At 53.2% G+C, this 3,366-nt stretch overlaps 1 protein-coding gene across 1 annotated transcript in view; it reads right to left on the bottom strand.

Annotated features, from left to right (window-relative positions):
* FKBP5 (FK506 binding protein 5) overlaps positions 1-3,366 on the bottom strand; it is a 16,312-nt gene that overhangs the window by 11,275 nt on the left and 1,671 nt on the right. Inside the window, exon 2 of the mRNA XM_010137127.1 lies at positions 546-674. Within this exon, the coding sequence (XP_010135429.1) occupies positions 546-674 (129 nt within the window). The remainder of the gene's footprint in view (positions 1-545; positions 675-3,366) is intronic.

The following is a 3,366-nucleotide window of genomic DNA, read 5'->3' as shown; positions in this document are numbered from 1 at the left end:
GTGTGTTTATTTTCCTACTTTCCCCTTTTTAACCCTTTTTTTTTTTTTTTTTTTTTTGAACGCTACAGCCTGGAACAAGCAGTTCTCAAGCTGAGGATGGAGCAGGGGAGGATGCTATTCTTAGAGGAAAGGTCCTATTCAACTGGAGAAGAGCAAGCACTGGGGAGCAGAACTATCCAGAAACAGCCCTGAACATGAAAAAGGGGCTGTGGAGCAGCGGGATGACCTCAGTGATGTGCTCTTTCTAATGTCTGTGAGTCACACACAAACATGCTTTGTGGATTTACAGCTAATAATCTGATGAGGAGCACAATAGCAGCGAAATTCATTGAGCAGCCTGAACCCATCAGCCTCAAACACTGCCCTGTCCCTCATTCCAAGTGATGCTCTCTTCCTCTGCCTTTCAAATACAGAAAATTAATAAATCCATCCTACAGCCCTGGAGCACTACGAGACCCCAAGGGCTGGCGATGCAGCCCCCTGACATGACCACACATCCCAAAACGCAGAGTGAAAGGCAGGACCCTCCCGGCAGCCCCCCTCACCTTGAGGACTCCTCGGTCTTGAGCTGGCGTGATGTCCTCCCCACGCTCAGCGAGAGCCGCCGCCTGCACCTCCCCTTCGCTCTTGGTGGCCTCATCAGTGGTCATGGTCTCCTTGCATATGCCCCGGACCTGGGGAGACACAGCAGGCACCCCATCAGGCCCATGCTAGGTGGTGTAAGAGGAAAGAGTTAAAGAAAAAAACCGGCTCTCTCTGCTGCAGGGCCAGGGCAGGAAGCTTCGAGCACATCTCAAGCGTACAGAGCGGAAAATCCCTTCCCAGGGGCCACCCAGGCTCCGCTAACCCACAGGGTGCAGGAAAGCCCGACACGCGGCACCAGCTGAGGACAGGGGACAGCCCCGCAGCTTCAGCTGGCTGCAGCGAGGGGAATGCTCACAGCCTTCATCGTCAGCCTCCCTAGGCCAACCTGCACCCCTGGCACCGCCCCGTGAGCCTCCCCAAAGAATAGAGGTGGGGATCCTTGGGTACAGCGCTAGAAACGTGTGCCCCAGCATTTGCCCAGAGTTACTTTATAGTTTCAAGGATATTTTCCAGGAGGAATTACCTATTTGTCAGAGACTCATTCAGAAAGCAGCACCCCAACCCCAGCCTGGCTTCCTCTCGCCCACCAAGCACACCCCAAAAAGAGAGGGCTCCACGCCTCAGGCAACCTTGCCTGGAAACACCTGAACACACAGCAAGCATCTGCTCCCCAGACCAAACCCAGCACCAAAAGAATCTCCGCTGCTTGGGTGGAAAAAGAGAAAATTCAGCAAGACCCTACGAAACTGGGGTGGGTTAGGGTAAACTGCCGGAGCACCACAGACCCGACGTCAGCCGAGGTGCCAGAAAAGCCATGTTTTTCTTCAAGCACAGACATTTTCCAAGGGTGCCTGGTGCAACAAGAGAATTGCCTACGGTTTAAGAAACGTCTTTCCTGATGGTTTCCTTCAGAGTGAAAGGCTGTTCTAGTAGCCACGCTGCTGCGCCACACGCAATCAAGGAAACATGTGATGGAGAATTAGAAAGCGATAGGTTTTTTAAGACATAAACCAGATCTATTAAAGTCACTCGAATTGCAAAACTTTCCCACAGCCTTTGGTGAGGAAGCTGATGTTAACCAGCAGGAGAAATCATTCATTCGCGGGATTCAAAACGAGCAAAGAAAGGATGTTTTCAGCTCCAAGGGCAGATAAGTCGCGCTGCAAGAAGAATTGCGCTCCTCGCACCCGGGTGGGAAGGGAAGAGCTGGAGCCCGGCCCCCCCGGCACAGGAAGCCACCGAGACACAAAGAGCCCTGCAATGGGAGAGGCAAAGAGAAAAATAAGGGAACTACTTGCTGCACTGCTCAATTATTAGTCTTTGGGGTAATGTTTAATGAGGTTTTGCGTCTGCTCCCTTTCTCCTGCTCTGCTGAGGCTTCAGAGGGAAACATCAAAACAAACATTAAAAAAAGCAGCTTTGCTGGTGAGACTCATCATCTCACCGGTATTTACACATTGGAAAACATGCTGTCAGTTACTTCGGAAGAAATTCTTTACACTGAGGGTGGGGAGAACCTGGCGCAGGTTGCCCCAAGAGGTGGGAGCAGCCCCATCCCTGGCACCATCCCAGGTCAGGTTGGCCCTTGGGACTCTGAGCCCCCTGCTCTGGGTGCAGATGTCCTTGCTCCCTGGAGGGGGTGGGACTGGAGGAGCTTTGAAGGTCCCTTCAACCCAAACCAGTCAGAGATTCTATGATTTGTGCGCTGAGACCATCTCCAATCCACCATGGTCCACACTGCCCTGCCTCCACCATAGCCATCCCCTTGGAGACAAGCGGAAACCACACCACACACTGGTTCAGGGCTTCCCTGCACCAGGGACGCAGCATCCATCACCCATTTATTAAGAACCAGACACAAAAGGCGAGCAGCTTGGAAAAGAAGTGCCACCTCCTGGGGCAGAACCTCCCAAGGTCCACCAAGCAGCCAGCACTGGGACGCAGAAGATGGATAGGGAGGTGCTGGCTCTGGCTCGTCGGTTGCTAAATCCCACCAAGAGACATCTAAAAATACATCATACGCATCCTTCTCATTATTTTTCTACGTAAGCAATTAGTGGAGTCATCCAGGGAAGCCGGCCAAGGCGAGCGGGAGGGGAGACGCTCTGCGTCAGCAGCAGTGGGAGGGATGGAGCCCACAAGACCAGCTATTAAGATGTGGTCCACGTTATGAAAGAGCTCGAGACTTCTCCATCCAGAGAGAACGGCTCCAACTAGGTTAGAGGAAAGACTGCGCCGCTCCCGCTTATCTCCGGTTTGGAGCAACAGAAGGAGGCTGGTCGGGGTCCAAAATCCCAGTTCATTTGAAACGAACAGCCACAGGAGTAAAAAAATATCTGCTGCTCCCCGGGATTTCAATACCGAGGAGCTGGGGACTGCCACCAAGAGCCGTGCAAGCTTGCTGGAGGTGTTGGAGCCCAAATCTTTCCCCTGCGGGACCACATGTGCTCCGGATACGGGAGCGGATTAATTAATTACCCCGTGCAAAAGCCGCTGGGTGTTGCTGACACCTCAAGCAGATCCCACTCTCCGGTGGCTGTTACCCACACTGTAAGTCTGTACATGAAGCCAGGCCAAACCACCCTCCCTCCTCCTAACACCCATGCTGCATTGTTTCACTGGGATGTAAGCACAGGTAGGTGGGAGGAGGAGGAGGAAAGAGGGTGGAGAAAGGTTAAACCCCCACGGGCTGGGGGTCTCCCTTCGCCCAGAGGTGCAGCAATTCAGCAATGCATGAGAGGCAGCAACGAAAGGCTGCTGAGAGGGAAGGGATTTCCCTAC

Source organism: Buceros rhinoceros, unplaced genomic scaffold (assembly GCF_000710305.1).
Source record: "Buceros rhinoceros silvestris isolate BGI_N320 unplaced genomic scaffold, ASM71030v1 scaffold8795, whole genome shotgun sequence".
Taxonomy (NCBI): domain Eukaryota; kingdom Metazoa; phylum Chordata; class Aves; order Bucerotiformes; family Bucerotidae; genus Buceros; species Buceros rhinoceros.
This window is presented reverse-complemented; position numbering and strand designations above follow the sequence as displayed.